Source organism: Pelodiscus sinensis, chromosome 1, assembly GCF_049634645.1.
Source record: "Pelodiscus sinensis isolate JC-2024 chromosome 1, ASM4963464v1, whole genome shotgun sequence".
NCBI classification, from domain to species: domain Eukaryota; kingdom Metazoa; phylum Chordata; order Testudines; family Trionychidae; genus Pelodiscus; species Pelodiscus sinensis.
In genome coordinates this window covers 137,386,663-137,411,292 of record NC_134711.1, presented here as the reverse complement: position 1 = coordinate 137,411,292, position 24,630 = coordinate 137,386,663, and the positions used below count along the sequence as shown (strand labels likewise).

At 48.4% G+C, this 24,630-nt stretch overlaps 1 protein-coding gene across 6 annotated transcripts in view; it reads left to right on the top strand.

Annotated features, from left to right (window-relative positions):
* LOC102455908 (rap1 GTPase-activating protein 1) overlaps positions 1-24,630 on the top strand; it is a 78,484-nt gene that overhangs the window by 15,963 nt on the left and 37,891 nt on the right. For all 6 annotated transcript variants that reach the window (XM_075903319.1, XM_075903341.1, XM_075903337.1 and 3 more), the window contains exons 3-6: positions 3-38; positions 15,576-15,623; positions 22,330-22,368; positions 22,460-22,651. In XM_075903319.1, the coding sequence (XP_075759434.1) occupies positions 21-38; positions 15,576-15,623; positions 22,330-22,368; positions 22,460-22,651 (297 nt within the window). In that variant the 5' untranslated portion in view covers positions 3-20. The remainder of the gene's footprint in view (positions 1-2; positions 39-15,575; positions 15,624-22,329; positions 22,369-22,459; positions 22,652-24,630) is intronic.

The following is a 24,630-nucleotide window of genomic DNA, read 5'->3' as shown; positions in this document are numbered from 1 at the left end:
AGACTGTGGACTTGTTTGAAATGATTGAAAAAATGCAGGTAAGGAACAGTTATTCCATCACACTGTAATTTCTGGTAACTGATAACTGTCTTCTACTATTCCAGTTCTGTCCCTGCCCCTCCACAGCAGCTTCATTTGTGTCCTTCAGTTTTGATCTGCATATGCTGTGCTCTCCCAGTTTTGAGCTCCTGGCTCCCTCTTGCCTTCCTGGTAGGATGGCTTCAGTGCCACCTCCCTCAGAAACTCACACAGAGTGTGGGGGTGCACCCAAAATTAATTTAAATGCAAAGATGTGCCCATTAGAGAATTTAAGGGTGCAGAGTTCAGCACTCAAATGTCAGAAAATGCCAATGTTAATGTGAAACCTTAACTCTGCTCTTTACATATTTTTAAGGGTGATCATTGTACTTCATTAAGAGAGACCATCCGGGGGGCTGTGTTCCCAAGGATGTCCCTTGGGAAAATGTGTCACACGATGATGATGAATAGCAATGACTGCTTAGTTGGTGCAGCATTAGCATAGATTTAGCTATGGCCACATAGTTTCCTGATGAGTAACTAATTAACTACTGTGGACCAGAACTTAAACTGGTGTAACTTGGCATAGTTCTGTTGACTTCACTGTGTCACAGAATATATAATTTAATGGCAGGAGTGTGTCATAATGATTTCTAGTTGTTATCTAACTTTATGTAAAAATGTAATTCATGTGTGTTTCACATGTGGACTGTGCTCACAGTACCTTCAGTTTTGTACTGCGCAGATGCCATTTGCTTTGAGACAGTATTATTTAAAATATTGTTAAACTCCTTCTGAAAGGCCAAATAGTTCCCGGCCCACATAGTCATGCTCCCAGAGTCCAGCCCGCTGCACAGTTATATAAGACCTGCCTGGGTCAAAATACTGGTAGCACAAGGAGAGCAGGAGTTGTACTTACAGTACACTCTCTGCAAGAGTGAGGAGGGGAGGTGAAAGGGTGACTCTGCCTCCATATGTTATTTAATTTGTGTTACTTTGGTGCCTAGGACCCCTTAATGTACTGGATGCTGTACATTCACAGAGCAGAAAGACAGACTCTGCCCCAAAGTGCTTACTATCTGAGGGTACATCTATACTGCATGGCTATTTTGGAATACCTAAGGTATCCCGAAATAGCTGCCCCGCGTCTACACAAGACACACGTTATTTTGAAATATTTTTTGAAATAATGGGTGCACTATTTCACCATCCCAGTAAACCTTTGGCGCTGTACCCAGAAACACAGTTTAATAAATAACACTCTGCTGCAACAGAAGAGGGAATTGTGGGGAAAAATTGTGCTGTATCTACATGCCACGCCATACTCAGGGCTGTAACTAAAGGTACATGCTAGCCCTTAGTGAGAAGTTGTGTGTGGTATTTATATCTAAACATCTGAACTGTAAGGGGCAGGTTTTGCCACCTTTGTGCATGATGAGTAGCAGTTTACTCTGTGAGCAGTGTTATTGGGATTGTTCAGAGAGTACAGAATGACTCTGTGTGAGTGAAGGTGGCAAAATCTGACCTTCAGCTACCAGCTCTTTTCTAAATGGAAAAGTACAAGTTTAAATTGGAAACAATTTTTTCAATCAACTGATGTAATATTTGTGGTGTTTCCAGGTGCAAAGTATTGAGCTGTATTAAGTAATAATAGTGTGTTATGCAGCTCTATTGATAGCAGCCTGGATCTGGAAAGGGACATAGGTATGTAATGCTCCGAGCTTGCCTGGGAACAGTGCAGCTGCGCTATGAGAGCACTAAGGGCATGTCTTCACTGTGGGTTGGATTGATGGGCAGTGATCCACCCAGCAGAATGTCCATTTATCCAGTACTCCACCAGAATGAGAAGAGTAAGTGAAGTCAATGGGAAAGCATCAAGTTCAACTTATTGTGGTGAAGACCCCAATAAGTAGAGGTTGGACCTCCCTGGTCTGGCACCCTTGGGACCTGAGTGGTCCTGAAGGTGGGAGTTTGCCGGACCAAGAGAAGTTAAGCCTCAGGCTCTCCTAGGACTCCCCTCGTGGCCACTGGACTGGCCAGTGCACTGCCGCGGCTGCTGGCAGGGTTCCACTCCCAGCTGTTGCCCGGCACAGCCAATGGGGCTTCTTGCCCCCGGCTGGTGGTGACTCTGCACTTGGCTGGCGGGGCTCCTTGCCTCTGGCTGCTAGCTGCGTTCCCTGCCCCCAGGCCACTGGCTCTTCAGGCTGCTTGCTGGCTGAACTCCCAACCGCTGGCAACCTCTGTGACTGAGGCTATCTGGTTCAGCATCTGGGGTCCAGCAGGACCATGTATGTTGTTGTCGAACCAGAGTCCTAGACCACAGAGATTCAACCTGTACATCGACTTCAGCTACGTTATTTGTGTAGCTGAAGTTACGTAACTTAGAGCGATCGCCCGTGGTATTGTAGACAAGGCTTTAGTGAAGACACTACCTATGCTGACAGTAGTAGCTTTCCCCATTGGCACAGGTACTCTACTGCTTCAAGAGGCAGTAGCTATGTCAACGAGGGAAGCCCTCCAATCAAGATAGTTCACACTGGAAGTTGAGTTGGTATAAATAGGATCCACAAAGGTGTGGAAAATCCCCATCCCTGAGCAATGCAGTTATACTCACATAAATTTGTAGCATAGCCCAGAGCTAAAGGTTGTAGCACCTAACTTTTAGGCACCGAGAAAATCATAGGAACATTGTGATTCACAAAGTCTCGGTCTACACAGCACACCTTACCTCTGCAGCCATATCCTTTGGAGGTGCACTGTGTGGCCATTCTTTGTAGCCAGGAGAGCGCTCTCCCAGCAACAAAATAAAACAACCCCAAACACAGGCTGGAAGCTTTGTTAACAGGAGAGTGGCTTTTTGTCACTTCTCCTCATTCAGAGATGTGTTTTTTCACACCCATGAGAGACAAAATTTTCATGACTAAAGTGCCAGTGTAGACATAGTGGATATGTCTACACTGCAGCTTACGTTGGCATACATTGTCGTTCAGGGGAGTGAATAAGATGTGCCCTTGAGTGACATAAATTGCACTGGCATAAGTGCTATAGAAAGCTTCTCTCTCACATGGAGGTGCTCATGGAGGTGCTTTTATTATTTATTATGTCAACAAGAGAGAATTCCTATCAAATATGCCTGTCAGCATTGAGCATCTCCACTAGGCACACTGCAGGGGTGCTGTTTTGTTGACAAACCCGTAGGCACCTGCACAATGTGTGCAGAGAGACAGGCACCTCAGAATATGATTCACAAATGCCAGCGCACTAGGTGGGGAACTGCCTAGGTTAGCTAATGTGAGATACCAATGAAAAGGGTGTCCCCTAAGTCTCATCCTTTTCATGGGAATAGGGTTCCCAGCCAAAAAAGGACCCTGGTGGCTCTGGTCACCAATACCGATGGACAGGACATTAAAAGCTTGGTTGGTGTGCTGGCAGGCTCCCTACCTGGCTCAGTTGTAAGGTGTAGGGCTAGTCAGGGGGCTCTGTGCATTGCCACTCTCCTGTGTGCAGGCTGTTCTGTGGCCACTTGTTGGGAGGTCCCCCCCCCCCAAGGAAAAGTACCACCCAAAGCCTACACCCCAGCCTGGATTTCCCCACAAAGGCCTCCCAGAGCACACCCCTTCTACCTCTTGCACTGTTACACCAGCCTGAAGCCCCCCTCCTGCACTCAGAATTTCTCATTTCTGGACCCATTCTGGAACCCATGCCCCCAGCCCAGAGCACATATCTCTTCCAAACCCCTTTCCACATGCCAAACTGCTCAGGTCCACCTCCCAGCCTGGAGCCCAGTCCTGCACCTCAACCCCCTCAACCTTAGCCCCATCACAGAGTCCATGCCCCAGCCCAGAGCCCCCTCCCAAATCCTGAGCCCTTATTTCTGCTCCCACCCCTGCTGCATCCCAATCCACTGCCCCAGCCTGGAAAAATGAGTGAGTGAGGCTAGGGGAGAGTGAGTGGCGGGGGTGGGATGGGGTGGAGTGCGCAAGGGCAGCACCTTGGAAAACAATTAGAACAGGGGGAGGCAAAAGGGTTTTGTATGTTTGTTAACCCTAACTGCTGCCTTGATGTAGGAGCCTAGTTCTGTTAGCAGTTCACAATTGGGCCTGCCTCAAACTGGAGGAAGGTGGGGGGGCCAAAATGTCTGGCTGTGGCTTCTCATAACTTTTATCCCAGTGATTATAGGTGAACAGATTCAATTCTCCCTTCAGCCACAGGGGGGAGAGAAGATTTGAAATGGCACAGTACACTTTGCAGTGGATTTTCTCATAGCTATGGAAGGACATGCTGTACGTGAGTGCAGGTCTTACGTAACTCTGTGCTGGAAGGAAGTACAGAGCTGTTTTCCTAGCTCAAATGCATATTGTAAAGTGTGCAATTTCCCTTCCACCTGCCTTTTAAACTCTGTAGGAGGAGAGTGCCCTAGCATGTTAATGATTGCCTGGGGTGCAGCCCTTCTTATGAAGATGATGTCATCCACTGTAGTTAGACTCATGTGCCAGAGATTGTGTATAACAACACAGAGCTCTCATGAGAATTTGCAGCTTATATAAGCCTCTTGATTTTGCAGCTATATTAGATTCTTTGTTGCCTATAATCAAGGCTACTGCGCATTTGTGTGTAGATAAATTAGCACTATAGTTAACAGTTTCACCCCTGAATTGCACTAAGAAAGGATGTACTGCTGGTTAGAGCTAGTAACATTTAAAAAAAAACCCTTTTTAAAAAAAAATACAGATTGAACCTCTCTAATCTGACACTCTGGTCCGGCAACATCCGTGGTCTGGAGTGGTAATGCTGCTAGACAATATTGACCACCCATAGTTCAGCAACTCTGGTTCAGCACTGATCAGGTCCTGAGGGAGCCGGACTAGGGAGATTCAACTTTTAGATAACTTACCTTTTTAAAATTAAAACATCTAACAAAATTGATTTAATGTTTTGTCAAAGTTTTCCCTATTATATTTTTCATTTTTTTCTCCTTCCTTTTCTCCTTTCCTTCTTCCCCAGTTAGTTTTTGAAAATTGAGGTTTGGATTTTCAAACGGACTGAAGGGATTCAGGGAGCACAAGTGAGTGCTGTTGAAAATCCCATGCACAGTGATTAAAAATAATTAACAAGCAGAAGGCAAAACATCAGAAGAAAAACTTTTAACAAATGGAAAATGGGTTCATTTCAGACCCTTCAAAACAAAAATAATTTCAGCAATATAATTTTTTAAAAATATTTCAAGCAGCTCTACTGGTGGTTGAAAAGGAAATGTATGTCTATGACTGACTTACTACAATATACACAGTAGAGAGAAGGAAACTATGGGTAATAAGTGTAAAGACCAAAGTTTTTCTAGAGATAAATGGGTGCAGCTCTATTGAAATCAATGGAGCCAAGTTCATTTACATCAGCAGAGATATTTATAAAGATAAATAGGACTGTTATGGCATTTAAATTAGTACAATTAAATAGGAATTAAAATATTGTAAACTATACCAAAATAGTGTAGTATATTATACATAAAAAATATCATGTGAGTATTTAACCAAAGGGAAGGCTAGAGGTGTATATCTGACCTCAACTTGGGCATATCCTGATCGAGTGCTTATGCAATCTTAATGTAATTTCAGTGTAATTCACTGGGTGGACATTACCCGGCCACATCCCATTACGTGTGCTCAGTTAACAGCTGAAATGGTGTCATTGTTTTAATTGAAAATTCCTGAAAATGAAGCTTAGCTTCATTTTAAGTTTCAAACACCATCACTAGCAGGAAAGGTCCTGCCAGAAAACCCTGCCATGAACGATACCTGTGAGACTTCACACTCACTGAAGACACTGAACAGGTGGGATTTGTAGCCAATTCCATAGCTAATGCACAGGTAGGATAAACTTCAGCTAATGGTCTTTGAGCTGTGCTGGCTTTTTGAGGCTAAGAGTAAAAACTAAGTAAATCTGATTTCTGTCTCCCCTCCAAAAGCTTGTGTAACTCTGCCTTCCCTTCTTAACTGCCTTTATCTCCGATGGTGCCACCTTTACCTCATGTGCTCTGCCAATGATGCCAATATCAGCATCGCATTTGTCTCTTACAACCAACTCCATGTTTTCTTCCACACTGTCCCTGGAGATTATCCTAAATGCCACAATCTTCTCCGTGGTCAAGTCCTTCCTAAAGTCCTCCTGTTACGTCTCGAAGAAATTTGCCAGCTGCAAAGTTGTGCCATTCATCACCTTTGGCACTTTGGTACATGCTTTCCATTTTTCTGTTTGCCTTTTTAGATTGTGGGAGATTAGAGCCAGAGTCCATGATTTTCTTTAGGCTCGTACAGCAGCAGAACTTTGGGGATGCTACAAGAAACTATGTATATTTCTATCTGACACTTGGTCTGTAGCTGGCATTCAGTAGCAGGCAAGCTGGTTGAAACTATAATAAAGAACAAAATTATCAGACACATAAATGAACATAATTTGTTGGGGAAAAGTCAACATGGTTTTTGTGAGGAAAAATCATGTATCACCCATCATCTACAGGTTGGACCTTCAGCACCCTTGGGACCTGACCAGTCCCGGATGAGGAATTTTGCCAGACCAGGGGAGATCATATCTTCCCCCCAGCTCTGGACTGACCACAGGCCCCGCTGCCCTGCTGGTCCATGCCCCTCACCTTGCCTGCCATGCCGGGCAGCCCAACTCCCAGCGTGCCAGGCTCTCGGGTGTATTGAGTAGCTTAGCTACAGGGAGCCAGGCTCCCAGTCCCACTGGTAACTTGCTGCCAGCAGCCCACAGCCCTGACAGCCTGAAGGGCTCCTAGTCATCAGCCCTCTACCAAGACTTTCTGGTCCTGGAATAGCCATAGTCCTGTTGGACCACAGATGTTGCTGGACCAGAGTGTCCCAGTTTACAGAGGTTCAACCTGTAGAATTCTTTGAGGAAGTCAACAAGCATCTAGACAAGAGGGATCCAATGAATATAGTGTACTTAGATTTCCAGAAAGCCTTTGACAAGATCCCTCATCAAAGGCTCTTAAGTAAAGTAAGCTCTCATGGAATAAGAGTGAAGCCCTCCTCACGGATTAGTAGTTGGAGAGTGGGGGGGGAGGAAGGAGGGAGAGGGGGAACGGTAGGAATAAATGGTCAGTTTTCAGAATGGAGAGAGGTAACTAGTAGTGTTTCCCAGGGGTATGTACTGGGATCAATCCTATTTAACCTATTCATAAATGCTCTGTAGAAAGGGGTAATCAATGAGGTGGTAAAATTTGCAGATGATACAAAATTGGTCAAGATAGTTAAGTACCAGGCAAATTGAAGAGCTTCAAAATAATTTCATAAAATTGTGTGACTGGGCAACAAAATGGCATACCGGAAAACATAATCCCAATTATACATATAAAATGATAGGCTCTGAATTAGCTATTACAACTCCATAGAGAGACCTTGGAGTCATTGTGGATGGTTCTCTGAAAAAATCACCTTAATGTGTAGTGGCAGTCAAAAAAACCAACAGAATGTTGGGAATCCTTAAGAAAGGGATAAGGATTAAGGGAGAAATTATCTTATTGTGTCTTTAGAAATCCTTGGTCTATCCACTTTTTAATGACTATTTATGCAGGTATGGTTGCCTCATCTCAAAAGAGATATATTGGAATTGGAAAAAGTTCATACAAGGTCAACATAAATTAGCCACATGGGAACAGCTGCCATATAAGGCGAGATTAATAAAATTGGAGCTTTTCAGCCTGGAAAAGAGACAGCTAAGGGGAGCTATGATAGAGGTCTGCAAAATCATGACTCGTGTATAAAAAGTAATAAGGAAAAGTCAGTTGCTCCTTCACATATCACAAACACTAGAGGTCACCACATAAAATTAATAAGTAGCAGGTATAAGACAAGCAAAAGGAAGTATTTCTTTACACGATGCACTGTTACCCTGTGGAACTCCTTGCCAGATGATGATATGAGGGCCAAAACTTTATCAGAGTTTAGAGAAGAGCTGTTATATAAACTAATGGAAAATAGGTCCATCAATGTCTATTAGCCAGGATGGCCAGGAATGATATGTGTAGCCTCTGTTTTCCAGAAGCTGGGAATAGGTGACAGGAGATGGATCACTTAATGATTGCCTGTTCTGTTCATTCCTTCTGGGGCACCTGGCATTAGATGGACCTGTGGTCTCTCAACCCATTATGGCCATTCTTATGTGCTTATAACATGGGCTGGAGAAATATCGTTCATTATTATTGCTGTTACTGATGTCTCACTAGTGCTACCATGTGGCCATTCAGTGCTACATCAGACTTCCTTTTTTCTCTCTACTTTCTGTGTTCTATTTTGTCTCATTCCTGAGAATTGTGATAGAGATGCGGAAGTGGGTCTGGCCCACGAAAGCTTATCACCTAATAAACCATCTTGTTAGTCTTTAAAGTGCTACATAGTCCTGTCTTTTGTTCCTGAAAATTGTGTGAGCTTGGTTTTACCTTCTACATCTTCCTTTGTACAGGCAGTAAGGGAAAGCAGGGGTAGATGGAGATCCAACTGTGAGAGCTTACTTTATTCTTTTTGAGCCTGATTTAAATGTGAAGTCTACCCCTAATGTTGGGACTGTCTACTTCTGGGTCCTGGTGCATATGTATGATAGTTAACTAAAAGTTGTGTCCGTTAGCTTTAAGGACATGAATTCATTCTCATGGCCTGTATGGGAGCAGGATGAATTGTCCATTTCATGAGGAAAAGATGGTTCTTGTCCCAGTGGAAAAGATGGGGAGGTTCTCTGGCCTGTCATGTGCAGAAGCTCACTAGAGGATCTCAATGATCCTTTCCGGCCTTAAAGTCTATGAAAATTGCTAAACAAACTGGTCATCTGAAGAAGTGGGCTGTGCCCACGAAAGCTCATGATACCATCTACATGTTTTGTTAGTCTATAAAGTGCTACCAGACTATTTGTTGTTTTTTAAGTTTAAACAAATTGTGTCTGCTTCTCAACTGAGAAAATCAGCATTTCAGCGCTCACTCTTCACTGCTCTAAATTGACCATGAGTAAGAAAAGCAAATATGGCAGGCAACCAGCTTGGCTTAGCAGGGAAATCCTTGGTGAGCTTGAACACAAAAAGGAAGGCTACAAGAAGTGGAAACTTGGACAGATGATCAGGGAGGAGTATAAATATATTGCCTGAACATACAGGGGTATAATAAGGAAGGTCAAAGCACAATTGGAATTGCAGCTAGCAAGAGATGTGAAAGGTAACAAGAAAGGTTTCTACAGGCACGTTAGAAATAAGAAGGTGGTCAGGGAAGGTATGGGACCCTTACTGGATAATGGAGGTAACCTAGTGACAGATGATGTAGGAAAAGTTGAAATGCTCAATGCTTTTTTTTACCTCGGTCTTCACCGACAAGGTCAGCTCCCAGATTCTGCTAGGCAACACATGGGAAGGAGGTGGGCAGCCCTCAGTGGAGAAAGAACAGATTAAGAAATATTAAGAAAAGTTGAACATACACAAATCCAGTGATCAATGACTCAGTGTTTGGTTGGTGGTCGGTATAATATATAATGCATCCAAGGGTGCTGAGGGAGTTGGCTGGTACTATTACAGAGCCCTTGGCTATTATCTTTGAAAACTCGTGGCAATCAGGGGAGGTCCTGGACAATTGGAAAAAGGCAAATGTAGTGCCCATCTTTAAAAAAGGGAAGAAGGACAATTCAGGGAACCACAGACTGGTCAGCCTCACCTCAATCCCCAGAAAAATCATGGAGGGGATCCTCAAGGAATCAATTTTGAAGCACTTGGAAGAGAAGAAAGTGATCAGGAATAGTCAACATGGATTCACCAAAGGAAAGTCATGCCTGACCAACCTGATTGCCTTCTATGACAAAGTAACTGGCTCTGTGGAGATGGGGAAGTGGGTGGATGTGATATACCTGGACTTTAGCAAAGCTATTGTTATGGTCTCCCACAGTATTCTTGCCAGCAAATAAAGGAAGTATGGATGAGATAAGTGGACTGTGAGGTGGTTAGAAGGCTGGATGGATTGTCGGGCTCATTGCATAGTGATCAGTAGCTCAGTGTCTGGTTGGTGGTCGGTGTCAAATGGAGTACCCAGGGGCTGGTTTTGTTCAACAGCTTTCTTAATGACCTGGATGAGAGGATGGATTGTACCCTCAGCAAGTTTGCGAATGACACTAAGCTAGGGGAAGAGGTAGATATGTTGGAGGGTAGGATTAGGGTGCAGAGTGAGCTAGACAAATTGGAGGATTGAGCCAAAAGAAATCTGATGAGATTCAACAAGGACAAGTGCAGAGTCCTGCCCTTGAGACAGAAGAGTCCCAAGCTCTGTTACAGGCTGGGGAACAACTGGCTAAGCAGCTGTTCAACAGAAAAAGACTTGGGGAGTACAGTGGATGAGAAGTTGGATACGAGTCAATAGTGAGCCCTTGTAGCCAAGAAGGCAAATGGAATATTAGGGTGCATTAGGAGGAGCATTGCCAGCAGATTCAAAGAAGTGATTATTCCCCTTTATTTGGTACTTGTGAGGCCACATCTGGAATATTGTGTCCAATTCTGCACCCCCCATTACAGAAAGGATGTGGGCGCATTGGAGAGGGTCCAGTGGAGGGCAACCAAAATGATTAGGGGGCTGGAGCACATGACCTATGAGGAGAGGCTGAGGGATTTGGGCTTATGTAGTCTGCAGAAGACAAGAGTGAGGGGGGATTTGATAGCAGCCTTTAACTACCTGAAGGGAGGTTCCAAAGAGGATGGGATAGAGGCTGTTTTCAATGGTGACAGATGGCAGAACAAGGAGCAATGGTCTCAAGTTACAGTGGGGGGGAAATCTAGGTTGGATATTAGGAAAAACTATTTCACCAGGAGGGTGCAGAAGCACTGGGATGGGTTACCTAGGAAGATGGTGAAATCTCCTTCCTTAGAGATTTTTAATTCCCAACTTGACAAAGCCCTGGCTGGGTTGATTTAGTTAGGATTGGTCCTGCTTTGGATAGGGTGTTGTACTTGATGACCTCCTGAAGTCTCTTCCAACCCTAGGACTCTAGAGTTGAGTTCTGTGTCCTGACCAAAGTTAGAAAGGAGAGCAGCAAAATACAAACCCTGAACTTCAGAAAAGCAGACTTTGACTCCATCAGAGACAGGCTCCATTGGAAGGCTAATATGAAGGGAAAAGATCTCCAGGAGAGCTGGCTGTATTTTAAAGAAGCCTTATTGAAGCAGCAAAAACAAACCGTCACAATGTGCTAGAGAATTGCAAATATGGCAAGTGATCAGTGTCAAATCTTTGTGTGAGCTTAAACACAAAAAGAAAGCTTACGAGAAGTGGAAACTTGGACAGATGACGGAGGAGGAGTAAAAAAACCATTGCTTGAGCATGCAGGGATGTAATCAGGAAGGCCAAAGTACAACTGAAGTTTCAGCTAACAAGGGATGTGAAGGAGAAAAAGGTTTTACAGATACTAGCCAATTAGCCCATCCTAAGATGGGATTTTTAGGTCTCTCCTCCACGTCAGTCTTCTCTCCTGAGCTTCTGGTCTCTTGCTCTGTCTCTCTGTCTTTCTCTCTCCTCCTCCTACTGCCTCCTCCTCCTCCGTCTCTCTCCTCCTCCTCCTGCCTTCCCCTCTCTCTCTCAGCTCTCCTCCACCTTCTGCCTCTCTCTCTGTCTCTCTCTTTCTCTTCTCCTCCTCCTGCCTCTCACTCTGTCTCTGCTCTGTCTCTCTCTTTCTCTTCTCCCCCTCCTGCCTCTCACTCTCTCTCCGCTCTCCTCTGTTTCCGTTGGGAATGCACGCTCATCCAGGCGCCACCCCCTGGGTGTGTACGTCACTGCCCCACCACTCTTCGCCTCCCGCCGTGGCGCTCGGCAAGGGGGGGTGGGGTGGTGACGTTCACGGCCAGGGGACGGGGCCTGGAGCCGCTGTCACACCGCACGTCACTGCTCCGCCCCTCTTTGCCTCCCACCGTGGTGCTCGGCTGAGTTCTGCGCCGCTCAGCTGGGCCACCGCGGGGGAGCAAGCGGCTGTTTGGGCTTCCCTGCGGAGGCCCGGCTTAGTGGTGCAGAACTCAGCTGAGTGCCATGGCAGGAGGCGAAGTGGGGCGGGGCGGTGACGTATAGAGTTGCCAGGTGTCTGGTTTTCTACCGGACAGTCTGGTTTTTGGGCTCTCTGTCCAGTAAAAAAAATCAGAAAATACCAGACAGGTGTAATGTTCGGTGTTTTCTGGTTCTCTGGCTGGGTGCCAGACAGAAGCCTGGCAGGGGCAGGGGGTTGCGATTGGCACTGGGAGCTTCTAGTTGCCTCTGGGAAGCAGGGGAAGCTCTGTCCCTGTTCCTGAGTGCTATTCCAGCGCATGCTGGAGCCTCAGCTGGACTTCCTTTGCTGGGACCATGCGTGGGGCGAGCAGCACCCTGGGATCTGCATGTGCCTGGGTGAGTCCAGCTCCCTGCCGGCCGATTCCCTTTCCCCACCCCGTGCCAGCTGGTTCCTCCTCCTGATCTCCCACGGCCAGCCTCGCTGCCCCCGACTGCCACCCCCGACCAGCTTTGCTTCCTGCCGGCCGCCCCTCTCCCATTCTCCCCTGGCCAGCTACGCTGCCTCTGACTCCCTTCCCAGCTCTGCTTCCCGCCCGCCCCTTCCTCCCAGCCATCCCAACTCCTATCCTGGCCGGTCCCTCTCCCTTCCCGCCCCGATCAAGTGTGTCCGGGTTTTTTTTACCCTACCTGGTAACCCTAGTGACATACACGGCCAGGGGGCAGGGCCATGTACGTCACTGCCCTGCCCCCCTTCCCTTCCCGCCGTGGCACTCGGCTGAGTTCTGCACTGCTCACCTGGGCCGCCACGGGGGAGCTCAAATGGCTGCTTGCTCCGCTTGCTCCCCCGTAGCGGCCCAGCTGAGTAGCGCAGTCGAGCGCCATGGCGGGAGGTGAAGGGGGGTGGGGCGGCGATGTACATGGCCAGGTCCCACCCCTTGACCGTGTACGTCACCGCTCCCCTTTCCCTCCAGGATAAGCTGGATATGAATCAACCATGTATCCTCCTTGCCAAGAAGGCTGCACTAGTAGGAGCATTGCCAGCAGATTGAAGGAAGTGATTATTCCCTTTCGTTTGGCAATGATCAGGGCCCATTTGGAATAATGCATCCAGTTTTGAGCTCCACTACAGAAAGAGGGCAATGAAAATGATTAGGGGGCTGGGGCACATTACCTATGAAGTGATGCTGAAGGAACTGTGCTTATTTGGTCTTCCGGAGAGAAGAATGAGGGGGGATTTGATAGGAGTCTTCAAGTACCAGAATGGGGGTTCCAAAGAGGATGCAGCCAGACTATTCTCAGTGATGACAGATGACAGGACAGGAAGCAGTAGTCTCAGGTTGTGGTGGAGGAGATCTAAGTTGGATATTGGGAAAAACTGTTTCACTGGATAGTAGTGAAGCACTAGAATGGGTTAGTTGGAGGGTGGTATAATCTCAATCCCTAGAGGCTCTTAAGGACTGGCTTGGTAAGGCCCTGGCTCAAATGGTTTAGGGTTGGTCTGAGCGGGGGTGGGTTGGACTAAATGACCTCTTCAGGTCTATTCCAGCTCTAATCTTGTTTGATTTTACGAACTTGGAAGCAGTCCTTGTGTCAGAGAGATGCCAGCTTGGCAAAGTCTTGTGGAGAAACAGGAAAGGAATGAATATTTTGAACTCCATTCTTTGACTTTGTTGCTCCCATTTCTGATTTTTGTCTGGAATGGGGGGCAGTGGAGATGGAAGGATTGGAGAGCTAGAGGTGAGAGAAGTTGGATGGGAGTGTACATCTCTGATCTCTGACCAGAAGTGCTAGATTGGAATGAAAGTTTGGAGTTGTGTTAGTTTTAACCCAAAATATCAGACATTTTGGCAGGCAAGTATCAACTTTTTCTCTTTTATATCAAAAAGCACTTTTTGCGGAAAAGCGTCCGTGCCAATCTAGACGCGCTTTTCTGCAAAAAAAGCCTCGATCGCCATTTTTGCAATCGGGGCTTTTTTGCGGAAAACAGATCTCAGCTGTCTACACTGGCCCTTTTGCGCAAAAGCTTTGCGCAAAAGGGACTTTTGCCTGAATGGGAGCAGAATAGTATTTCCGCAAGAAGCACTGATTTCTTACAGTAGGAAGTCAGTGCTTTTGCGGAAATTCAAGCAGCCAGTGTAGACAGCTGGCAAGTTTTTCCAGAAAAGCGGCCGATTTTCCGGAAAAACTGGCCAGTCTAGACACAGCACTACTGTCTTCCCAGTGATTCTCCAGTAAAACATGCCTCATTGGGTCACGTCTGAGAATTCAGGATAAACAGCTGAGAAATAAGGCAGATCCACCTCAAACTGGTGGTTATTCTTCCATAAGATTTATCAAGCCAGTATGAAAGGTAAACTTCTGTGTCACCACACTGGTTAAAAAGAAGTCAGAAATGCAGTCTCCTTTGGTATTTCAGTCCTTGTTTCACCACCTTAATGGTCAGTGTCTATTAAAAACCAGTTTAATCAAAGAAAGAGTTATTCTAATCCCAAGAAAGCAGCCACATAGCTAAGTCAATATATGACTTGGATCTTACCCAATAATTATGCTATTACCAGTCCTTGAGTATCTGATATCAAAAGGTTTATTTATAAGAGAAAAGACAGAGGAAAGAGTTAAAATGCTCACAGGAATCAAATGCATGCACCCATTGCAAAATTCTTGGATCAGGTTTGAAGTAGTGATGGAAAACACTGCTGACTTGTAGTCTCTGGAAAGTCCTCAGTCCATTTGTTGTAATGCTTCTATTAAGTCCATAGTCCAGAGGTCAGAGCAGGAGAGAAGGACAATAGAGGGTCTTTTATACTTTCTCCCATGTGGAGGGCAAAGCTCTCAGTCTTAATTTGCGGAAAAGTACAAGGCCATTTGAGCAAATAACGTATTCTGGCATGCTTTGATAGCAGGATCCATTATTCATTTTTTGGCTACAACATTCCCAAGAAGAGCCATTGTGGGAGCTAAGTGTTCTTTGATGGGCCATCAAGTTGAATGGTCGTTTCTCAATGTGCTAGCCAGACTAGATATAAACTTAGCTGGTACTCCAGGAATATTTGAAATACTGTTACATATTGATGGCTCATGTTCATAGCTTCAAATACAAGAATGCTACACACACGCCAACAGGATAAGCCTATTCAGCAAATCATAACTTTTCCATTGATCCTTTACATGACATACTTTGTATAAGATGTGTTGCAATGGTATAACAATGGTAGCGACATGGTCTATTTTACTCAAATAACATCACACCTCCCCCATTGTATCTCCTAAAGCAGTGGATTAGAGGGGAGCCAGGGTCAGCCTGAGCCATTTGTGTGCCTTGGGCTCCGGGAACGTGGCCCCGCCCCTGGGCGTGGTGCCCCGGGCAGTAGCCTGGTCAGCCCGTACCTTGGGCCAGCTCTGAGGGGAGCCTATGAAGGATCTCCTTAAATTCATTACACAACCTGGGATGAATTTGAGGAGATCCTTGGCATGTGAAGCAGAGGGGAGAGGAAACAGATCTGCTGCTGCATGAGGTTTTACTGTCTTTGTGTCTATTTTCAGGGGAGTCGTCTGGATGAGCAAAGATGTTCCCTCCCAGCTCCACTCAAGGTCAGTGAGGTCCTTGGTGCTTTATATATTTTTGAGAATGACATATAAAGTGTTTGTCCTAGCAGCTTGCCCTGCACTCTGGCTTCCTCAGCCTCCTTGAGGGGAGGAGTCTAGTATTTGTAGCTCAAGCCTTCATATTTTTATAAAGGTTCTGGGGATGTTTCACAAGAGAGTAAAGCAATATGATGGAAATATACTAAACATCCTCTCAAAATCCCTGATTTTAAGAGGAATAAGGGATCTTATGGAAAAGGCTTTATTTTCTGAAAGATCCCTGCTGCTTTTTTCCGGCAAAGCCCCGAGACGGAAAAAAGCGGCAGCCATGTTCATGCAAATGCCGCGGGGAAAATTTAAATCCCCGCGGCATTTGCAATTCCGAAGTGTCTCATTAGCATCCCTTTTCCGGAAAAGGGTGCCAGTGTAGACACAGCCTTTCACTGCTGTGGTGCATTCGTCACTCTCACTGTCAGAAAATGGAGCCTCGCTGCTCTGGGTCCTTCTCTTATGGTGTTGGAGGACAGATGGTGCCTAGCATGGTGGGAATGGGCTCTGGCAGTCACCTACTTCCACTGTTCTGTGGCCCAGAGCCTCCTTAGTGTTAGTGCTCTTATGTGGTAATAATGCTTTTCAGACAGCATGAGCAGGGCTGCCCTATCTGGGAGCTGAGTCACCTCTTTTAATCAGGGTTGCAGGCTCTCCAAATGGTGGGTGAAAAATCCTTCTCCTCCTCACAGATCATCCCTGGAGCCTCAGCTACACCCTGGATTGTAGCTTTGACCAGCTCCAGGCCAGTTTAAGTGACAGGAGAGAGATCACTTAGCTCTATCCTATTTGCATCAACATTCTCCACTGCCCCCAGGTTCCATCCCCTTTATGCAGTAACAAGACACCATTCCAACAAGTCTTCTCAGCCAGGGACTAAGGTTGTTTGGCCACATGTGGCTTAATTTTCCTCAGTCTGGCTCACAACTTGATTATTCTGGTTTTGTCTGACTGCCTTACATGGCTGGGGCGAGGGGGTGTGGGATCTGGACCCTGGAGTTTATTTGCAGAAGTTTTGTGTGTAACAATGCTGTTCTGTGAAATGTACCTTAACCTAGATATCTTAGGCCAAGTCTACACTAGGAAATTATTTTGAAATTATTAAAATCCTAAATTAACTCCTAATTTAACAAAATCAAAATAGCATATCCCCACTATGGGGAAGCTTCAAAATTAGTTAGAATTAGTCCAAAATAGCACATCCACATTGATTGGAGCCTGCCTTGGACATAGGGTCCCCGGAAGCACTCTGCAGAGGGCACCAGGAGGGCGGATACTTCCTGTGGCTGTTTGGTTAGGCAAGCTATGACGTATGCTTACAGGGGCTCCTCCTCTCTACAGCCGTGTCTCACATGCCGCTTCTCCGCTGCGCCCCCTTGTGGGACACAAAAGGGACGCAGTAGGCTCTGGTTGCCCTTGCGGATACCACGGCACTCACAGAATGGAGCCAGAGCTGCTGCAAAGCAGTGCCAGGCTCACAGGCTTCGTACTGCACCTCATGGCACAGTACTTCCAGACTGCCCGCATGTTGCTCCAGTAGGATGAGGAACCGCGGGATGAACCCCAGCATGGGCCACAGGCCTTTCTCACCCAGGTCCTGGTGCTCCTGTTGCTGCATGTGCCCCTTGTTCCCCTGGATGCCGCAGAACACTGGGAGACAATCTTGGACTGGTGGGATTGCATTGTCCTGCAGGGCTGGAACAATCAGCAGTGGCTGGAGAACTTCTGCATGTGCAAGGCCACTGTCCTGGAGTTCTGCGAGTGGTTTGCTCCTTCCCTCAGGCAACAGGACACCTGTATGATACCTGCCATCCCCATGCAGAAGCGTGTTGCCATTGTCCTGTGGAAGTTCGCCACGCTGGACAGCTACCACTCCGTCGGGAGCCAGTTTGACATGGGGAAATCCACATTTGGGGCTGAGGTCCTGCAAGTAGCAAAGGCCATCATCCACATGCTGCTATGGAGGGTCGTCATTCTGGGCAACGTGGACACCATGATGAACGACTTTGCTGCCATGGACTTGGCTTTCTCAACTGCGGGGAGAGGGGGATATGTGACATAGTGGGGATTGTGTTTGCCCTGTCTGCTTTGTTATGCTGGATGTGATTCCTACTGTCCTGTCTTGCTCTGTTGTAACCCCATGTGTTTGTCTCAGTTTCCCTGGGCACTGCACTGTATGCTAGAGATGGGTATATTAGGTGTGGCTCTCACTGAAAGAATTCTGCCCCATCTTAGCATGTACACAACAATAGCTCAGGCTGTCTTGTAACCTGAGCCAAGGTGGGGGGAGCAACCAGGAGGCACCTTGCCCTGGAATCTGAACAATGCTACCTGCAGGGTGGGGACCAGTTGCTGGGTGTGTGAGTTCTCTTGGCCAGCTGAGAATGAAGGGAGGGGGCCCAGAGCACTGCTCCCCTCTCCCCAAGTGGGATTGTACTGGCTGCTCCTGGTTCCTGTGTTAACAAGTCTGCTAGGCTGTGTCCCTGTCAACGAATAAACCTTCTGTTCTACTTGATGGATGAGAGTCACATCTGGCTGTGGATGGGGGTGCAGGGCCTGGTGGCTCCCTACACTCCCTATACTACATGCTTGTCATCATGCCGGGCGAAGCAGCCTACCCCTTGCTCTCCTGGCTCATGAAGCCCTACACGGGCAGCCTGGACCCCACCAGGGAGCACTTCAATGCCAGGCTCAGCAGGTGCCGCATGCTTGTTGAATGTACGTTCGGCTGTTTCAAGGGGAGGTTCAAGAGTCTCCTCACCTGCTTGGACCTCAGCGAATGCAACATTCCCTTTATGGTGGTGGCCTGCCATGTGCTCCACAACCTTTGCGAAACCAGGGGGGAGACTTTTCTCCCAGGGTGGGTAGGGGGCTGAGGCTGAATGGCTGGCGAGGGAATTTGAGCAGCTGGACACCAGTGTCATATGGAGAGCACATTAAGGAGCTGTGCTCATTTTTTAATTGTATCCTTTGGTATATATGGTTGTGACTACTTTCTTCCACTATTTGATCTGAGGAAGTGGGTCTGGCCCACGAAAGCTCATCATCTAATAAACCATCTTGTTAGTCTTTAAAGTGCTACATTGTCCTGCATTTTGCTTCAACTACCCCAGACTAACACGGCTACATTTCTATCACTGTGCTCATTGGAGAGGGTTTGAGGGAGAGTTTCATGTAAAACCAGTTGTGAGACTCTCCCACGTGTCTGCATTCCCTGTGGGTGCCTTTCATCTCCCCTGCCCTCTCTTCCCTTCCTCCCTTGCAGACAAAATAATAAAACAATCTTTGTTGCAAAAACAAGACTCTTTACTGGGAGGACATAGAACAGGGGAGGGGAAAGAACCAGGTATGGGGGCTCAGAGATCGGGCTGAGAATGGCATCTGCCTCTGGGTGGTTGGGAGGCTTTGGCTGCCAGAGAGGTCCCAGCTCCCTGTGTTTTAGGGTCCTGGAGGCCCCTGGGGAGGCTGTGAGGGGAATCCATGGGGCAGGGGTGGGGAAGTGGCTGGTGGCCTACTCCATGCATGATGCCATGCACTCCATCACTGAGGTGAGGGAGGAGAACATGGCATTGTGCTGGTGCACCAGCAGGTCCCAGGCAGCCTTCCTCTTCTCCTCCTCAGCCCAGTGCTCCTTCCGGTTGGCACCCCACTCTTGGCACTCATCCTCAAGCCCTTGGATGAGGCACTGCAGGCAGGCCATCTGCTCCCTCATGAGTTCTTCCTGGGTGCATTTACACCTGCGGATCCCATGGAATTGGGTAGATGGTGTGGGAGGTGGGGGACGTACCAAGCTCTCAGCTGGCCCAGCTGTGAAGAAAGTTCATAGGGCATTCATCCCAGGAGACACTGTGTATGAAGCCTAGCCCTGATCTCTGAGCTGACACCAAAGGTCTTGGTTCAACTGATGGCAGTGTGCTTCGAGCAAGGCCATCTGTTGCCTATATAGTAGGCACTTTCCTGCAGGAGCACGGACATCCCATGGGAGCATTGCTACCCCCATGGCCCGGGGACTATCAGGCATGGGAAGGTGCCGCCAGGCCAGTAGCCTGCACAGGAGCGGCCTGAGGCCGGCTGCGGCAGCTGGTGCCCCAGGAAGGCGGCACAATTGGTGCCCCCACCTGTACAGCTGTCAATGGCCGTGACATAATCACGGCGTGCCCCGCTGCCCCGTGACGTCATCATCGGGCACCCGGGCCAGCGGCACTCTAGGCAACTGCCTAGTTCACCTAGGCTCACGCCCCTGAGCCTGCAGGTGGGAGGAGGGGATGGGGCAGCTCAGCTTCCTTCCATGTCCTGCACACCCTAGATCCTGTACTGGTGGTGTCCTGCAGAGAGAGAACTTCTATCCCTGGCCGCTGGAGGTGGGGAAGTGTTGGGAGAGGTATGTGTGTGAGCGGCAGATGCTGCTTGCCAGAGAGAGTGGTACTGGGATCCCCTCCTCTACCTCTCCTTGGCAGGTTTCCATGCCCGAACTCAGTCTCTTCCGCATTGTTGTGCTTGACTGGTAGCGAATGCTGACCGAGTGCAGGCATGACCCTATACTGTGTAGAGCACTTCTGTGTGGTTCCATGACCCTGGCCTCCTTAGTGGCAGCTTGTCATGGGAAGGTGTCCCACCATGGAGGCCCGAAGAAGTCAGGCCTGTCCAGGAACCTTGTGAGAAGGACCGAGTGGTTCCTGTGTGAGAGCATCATGGGGCTGAGTGCTCTGGAGTGGTGCTCCATGTGCATACACATGAGCAGACCATTGTGTGACCCCCAGGCTGAGTAGGCCAAGAGAGGCGTGCACAGCCCCTCTAGCCCACCCCTTGCCCCCTTGTGTAGATAGGAAAAGTTATAGAATTCACCTGAAGTGCCTTCCCCCAGGTTCCTCTGAAGCCTGGGAGACATCCTGGGAGCAGGGAAACCAGGTCCAGGGTGAGGAGCAGCTCCTGGCTAGGGTTACCAGGTAGCTTCAGAAAAAATACTGGACACACTTGGGGGGGGGGGGAGGGGAAGGGACCAGCCGGGAGGGGAGCAGGGCTGGCTGGGAGGAACGGGGTGGGGACAGAAAGCAGGGCTGGTGGGGCGGAGGGCGGGGGCAGGGGCAGTGGGGCTGGCCAATGGAGATCAGGGGGGTGGCTGGCAGGAAGCAGGGCTGGGTGGGGGGGTTGGGGAAATGGGGCTGGCTGGGGGAGATCTGGAGGAGGAGAACCAGCTGGCAGGAAGCAGGGCTGGCCAGGAGGGGGGTCGGAGGGAGTGGGGGGGAGAGAATCGGCCAGCGGGGAACGGGACTGACCTGGGCGCATGCAGATCCTAGGGCACTGCCCGTCCCGTGCACAGTCCCGGCGAAGTACGAGGAGTCTGGCTACGGCTCCACAATGCGCTTGAACAGCACTCAGGAGCACGGACAGGGCTTCTCCTCCCCAAGGCGTCACTCCTACGTCAGACGCAACCAGAGGCTCCCAGTGCCGATCACACCCCGCCTCCCAGCCCTCGCCAGGCTTCCGTCGGGCACCCAGCTGGAAAACCAGAAAATACTGGACATTGCACATGTCTGGTATTTTCTGATTTTCTTTTTACCAGACAGAGGGCCCAAAAACCGGACTGCCAGTTGAATAACGGACACTTGGCAACCCTACTCCCGGCTGGGAGGCATGGTTGCCTGTCTGGCCACTGCCACCACCACCTCCTCATTGTTGTCATCCTCTGTCATCCTGCCCTTCTGGAGGCTGATGCCGGGGGTGTCCTGGTCAGACTCGATGATGACAGTGGGAGACATGACCGGCCCCCACTCCCAGGGTGGCATCCAGCTGGTCGTAGTACTGGCAGCTGTGTGGTGCTGCCCTGGAGTGTCTTCTGCCCTGGAGTGGTACTGCCCTGACCTTGTGGTAGGCCTGCTGGAGCTCTTTGATTTTCACCCAGTACTAGTCGAGGGCCTGGCTGTGCCCTTTCTCAGTCAGGCTGGCAGCGATCTGGCTGTAGGCCTCTGCATTCCTCTTCCTGGTGTGGAGATCCTGGAGGTTGCTCTCTTTCCCCCAGACCTTGATGAGGTCCAGTATCTCCGCACCCATCCAGGCCGGAGCTCTTCTGCATCTCTGGGCAGCGGCAGCTGAGGGAGTAGCTGGAGTGCTGGCAGCCATGGGAGGCTCTGAGGGAGCATTGGGGTCCGTCATGCCTGCCTCGGTTGCTGCTGTCTTGCACAGAGCTTTCACAGCTCACCACGTGAGACAAACCCTTCTGCTGCTGCTGGGATTGTTAAGCTCGGCAGGAGGAGGAGAGCAGTGGAGATGCCAGGTGTGGCCAGAGTACTCAGACCTGTAGCTGCAAGAGGCCTCCAGAGGCCAATTATTTCAAAATAGCAGCACTGGAGCACCCATGCTAACACTATTCTGAAATAACTATTTCAAAATTAGCATTATTCCCTGAGGAAAGCAGGAGTACCGATTTCGAAATAAACAGCCTGTTATTTCGAAATAATGGGCATGGTAGTGTGGATGCTCCACTTATAAATTTGATCCAAGGGGTGTTATTTCAAAATAATGCCCTAGTATAGACCAGGGCTTAAAGAAGTCAGGGATGGATGGGCAGGTGTGTCAGTGCAGGACACAGAGCCTGGGTTACCAAATGAAAATTATTTTATAAAGGTTCCCTCCCCTCTCTTCTAATGGCTCCTTGTGATTTCAGAGAGAAGAGGAGTACATCCCATATCCCAGCATCCATGAGGTGAGTCACAGCTGGCTCTGCTGCTCTGCTCAGGCTCTTCTTCCACCTTCGTGAGGTTATTGGCCTCACAACGCAATGTCTCTTGGGACAGGTGTTACGGAAAGGGTGGCCATACCCCCTCATTATCCTACCCCAGTTTGGGGGCTACTGGATTGAAGGAAACTGTCACAGCCTCCCCAGCTCGACCTCAGCTCTGCCTGACCTGCCTTCCCCCTGCAGTGGTAAAGTGAAGCTAGAGTGTGACCCCACAGCCAAGCTGTACCGCAAGCACTTCTTGGGGAAGGTAAGAGGGAGCCCCATAGCCTCCCATTCCATTCCATGGCTAACTTGTATGCCATGGGAATCCTGAGGAGTTTTGGAGTGGCCCCACCTTCTCCCCCATCCACATTCCACTCTCCCCCCCATGCCAAAAATAGTGAAATAAGATATGTTCCTCTACACTCCTAGCAATGTGCTACTTAGAGTCACAGCTACATTAGGGTGCCCCCTTTGCGCCTTATCTCATGTCTCTGTGCTAGAGAAGAGAGAGGTCTCAGATCGGATAAATATAGAGGGTGTCTTCTGCTGAGACCTCTGGAGGTGGGCGGTGGAAGGGTAACAACTGTAATGAGTCATGGTGACCACCACATACAGACACTTAGCTGGACATGGGGATTGAACTCGGACCTTTCAGCACAAAATGCAAAAGGCCCTGCCAACTGAGCTAAAAGGATAAACTCAGGGGCTACGACTACGCTGGTGGCTTCTTGCGCACGAACTCTTTTGCAGAAGAGTTCTTGTGCAAAAAATCTTCCACAAGTGTGTGTCCACACTCCCATGTGCTTTTGTGCAAGAGCATTCATGGCAGTGAGGATGCTCTCTTGCGCAAGAAAGCTCTGATGGCCATTTTAACCAAAGGGGCTTCTTGCACAAGAAATTCATGTTGCCTGTCTACACTGGCCTCTTGTGGAAGAGTTCTTGCACAAGAGGGCTTATTCCTCGTGGGGAGAGGAATAACTCTTCTGGAAGAAGCCCTTTGTTTTAGAACGCTGTACTGTAAATTTACTTGCGCAAGAATGCTCGTGCAGTGTAGACAGCAGGCAAGTTTTTGCTCAAGAACGGCTGTTCTTGCACAAGAAGTTGCCAGTGTAGACATAGCCAGGTAGCTCTTGAGTAAGGAACAGGCTGTTACAGAGAATGAGTGACTTGGGGCCAAGTACTCGATGATCTTACCATTATCAGCTGTGAAAGGTTTGGGAACACAAGGAAGCAGAGACCAGCTTCCAGGTGAGGTTCAAAGCATGGGCATTTATTAGCTATCTCACAGGCTCCACCTGAACTGGCTTCCTCTGGCTTGCTGAGTCCTCACCAGATGGATCTCACAATCATGCTGACCAACATGTAACCAGTTGCCAACAAAATCATGATCTGTTCTGAAGAACAAGTGCCTAAAGCAGAGTTGGTTTAGCTTATTTCAACAGACTACCCCTTGAAGTACCTGCCTGCCCATGGACAGGGAAGATTAGATGTGCTAGTGTGTGTCTGGTCTCCATTGCAGAAGAGGCCTCATTGAGGCAGAAGTCCAGTTTGTCTGCTGTGTGAGACCAGAGACAAGGCCAGTGTAGGAATGATATTAGTATACAGACCCCTCACCAGAGACTTTTTGTCTCAATTAAATGAGCAAATGTTCTGAATCTGGTTCTGGAGACTGAAAATCATTTTCCCTGGAGTCTTGTGAAGTGCTGGATATGCCCCAGTAATCCCATATCTATTAGAAAAATCAGGACAAATTTCCAGAGCCACTCATATAGCCAGATTCATGCTGGATCTGATCTTTGACCTAACTGTAGCCCTGTTATGACTCTTACCCATCCCATGTGGGATGAGTAGTCTGGTATAGCAGAGATTCACAGACCCAATGAGTTTGCAAAAAGTGCCGCACAATTGTAGCAACCACCGAAAGTGCAGTACTACCGAGCAGGCCCACCAACAGCGTAGAGGGGATTTGCTTGGGGGGCCAGTGATTCAAAAGGACCCCGGGGTGCAGAGCTGGAGCCCCCCATACACAGCTTGCTCAGGGCCCTGGCAAGGCTGTTGGCTCCCCTGCTACTGAGTAAGTCCAACAGATATATTTGGTTCATTGCTAAACCTTGCATTAGTTAACTGTGGTACAGGAAATCTTCATTTAGGGTTGCCAATTTTAACTAAAGATTAATCTGTAATTCCTGGAGGCTTCAGGACAATACTGGAGGGGTGGCAACCCTACACTTGATGCAAATGATC